The 2,401-nt window shown below is 28.4% G+C and overlaps 1 protein-coding gene across 1 annotated transcript in view; it reads right to left on the bottom strand.

Annotated features, from left to right (window-relative positions):
• Positions 1–796: 796 nt before the first annotated feature.
• Positions 797–2,401, bottom strand: part of GALNT3 (polypeptide N-acetylgalactosaminyltransferase 3) — a 23,632-nt gene continuing 22,027 nt past the window's right edge. The window contains exon 10 of the mRNA XM_010858944.1: positions 797–1,895. Within this exon, the coding sequence (XP_010857246.1) occupies positions 1,773–1,895 (123 nt within the window). The 3' untranslated portion in view covers positions 797–1,772. The remainder of the gene's footprint in view (positions 1,896–2,401) is intronic.

Raw genomic sequence — 2,401 nt, 5'->3', positions numbered from 1 at the left:
AGTATTACTTTTATTAAAGTATTACTTTTTATTACTTAAAGTCATACTTTTTAAAGTATTAAAGAACTATTTTAAAGTAAAATAAAGTAATATTTTAAAGTAAAGTACTTATTAAAGTAAAGAAATATTCACTATGAATAGTGAGCTGTCATTTTCATCATAACATATAACATCATAATGTCACACACTGTGCTATTTCAAAATTATCTGTGTTTCTGCTGTATAAGACCTAGGCTTAAAGGCAATATGCCTACCATAACTTCTGACACAAAGTTAGACCCACAATAAGTATCAGTTGAATTAAAATAATGTTGGCATTGTAATAAAGACTGCAGGGTTTTTTTTTATTTTTAATGTAGGTTCAAAGTACAATGAGAAGACGGGGCTAATAATTTTAAAATATTCTCTTACACACAATTGAAGCCAGGTTAAAAAATGAACCAAATCATATTTTACTTCTTCAATAAAAATAGAAGGATCTATATATAAAATTACCAAAAAGAAAAATCGTTAAGTCTTCCAAGTAAGCATCACACACCAAATAGTTGTCATATACTCAAGGAAAGTTATCAGAAATTAGTAGAAATTTCTCTAAATATCTAACACAGAATCTTCTCTATTTCCCATTTTTATGCCATTGCTATTATTAAGTTTTTTTTTTTATTATTAATTTTCCCTTAAGAATATCTGATGACTCTGCAATTGATGCTTAGAAATTCAGTATACAAAATTCATGCTTCTCCTATTATCAATTATATATTTTATCCAAAAAATAAACTGAAATCAAATCCTTTATAATAGTGATAAAAATTGGTTTTATTGTATTTTCCATAGATAGAAAGAAGGTTTTTGGTGAAAATTTTCATTGCAAAGATAATCTACAACTGAATCAGTAACAAACAAAATTTAACTTTAAAGGAGTCAAGTATGACATCTGAAACTCAATTTCATAAACATTCAAGATTAGTGAATTTTGGTAGGAAGAAAAGACTAACAGAAAGGAAAAAGACACCTTTTTAACATAGAGCAACTTAGAGGTTTTTTTTTTTTTTAATTTCTTTGGGAAAACACACAGTATAGTTACTTTTTAAAAAGTCTTTTAAGGAAGACTTCAGTGTTTCAAATCAAGTAGACTTCAGACTAAAATATATTTTTAAATTTGCGAAGAAATCGAAGTGTTAAAAACAGTCTTCTTATTTATTTAATTTCATATTTAAGGAAACATTTGACAGGTAAGTTAACAAAATGCAAAAAAAAAATGTTTACCTGCATTTTTATATAATAAATTCTAGATCTATAAAAAATTTCCTGGTTTTACACAAAGGCCAACTTTTGACCTTCATTGATCCATTTCTATGTTAAAAAAATATAGTATCAAATCTTTCTCCCTCCCCCCCCAAAAAACTAGAAGAAATATTTTAAATTGTGAGTGTGTGAATGTAACTATGCATATTCTCAAGTGTACAAAGCACACAAACATCACTTTTCTGGAAAAATTATTTTCATCATACTATAAACTTCTCTTCCTCTACATCTGGACATTTCAAAATAGTCTTTGGTATTACTAGTTATTGTGCTTTGAAATGGAAACTTAAGGGATTTCTGTAGCAGTGCTACATAGACATTTTAAGATATAAATAAGAAAAAAATGCACTTGGAATAAGTTACAATTAGCTGCTTTTGCATAATTTTCAAAAACTACAGTGTATGCCTAGTCACAGTTTTATGAGAAAGAATATCTCCTTTTTCAACTCCTTAATTTTAAGGAACACTTAATCATTTTGGTTAAAAATCCATTTTTGGAGTGAGTCTGATGGATTGCATGACACTAAGCTTGGATGCTCTCCACTTGCTGAAAGGCACATTTTAAAGAATGGATTATACAGAAGTTGGTCCTAGAATAAAAAGAAATAAAACAGACATTAAGTTTCAAGACTCAGGGTTAACTGAGAAATATAAAAACACTTCAAGGTCTCATGGAAGCTTAAGGTAGACTTAACAGAATAAATATATACCATTCTTAACTTTTAATCTTTCTAAGATCTACTATGTTTAATTAAATCTTGTTGGTTTTTGGTGTAGGCAACGCAATTTATGCCACCGATGTTCAATTCAAAGAAGGTGCTATATAAATGTTCTAACATTACACAAAACAATGTGCAGGTAAGAATTGGAAGATTCCAGCTAAGCTTTAAAACATATGCTTAAAAACAGGGGGGGAAAAAACCACCTTTCACGTATCCCCTCAAATCTAGATTCATGAAAAAGTACAAAAAATGGGAAGGAAAGTATCAGTTTAGGTAAGAAAAGTATGACTGTCACAGGCATTATAAGAAACTCCAGAAAAACAAATATGAACAACTATTATTAATAATCCACAGAAAGCTGATCTGCATAAATC

This window comes from Bison bison, unplaced genomic scaffold (genome assembly GCF_000754665.1).
Source record: "Bison bison bison isolate TAMUID 2011002044 unplaced genomic scaffold, Bison_UMD1.0 scf7180017864452, whole genome shotgun sequence".
NCBI lineage: Eukaryota > Metazoa > Chordata > Mammalia > Artiodactyla > Bovidae > Bison > Bison bison.
The sequence above is the reverse complement of the archived record's forward strand: the minus strand, read 5'-3'. Positions and strand labels throughout refer to the sequence as shown.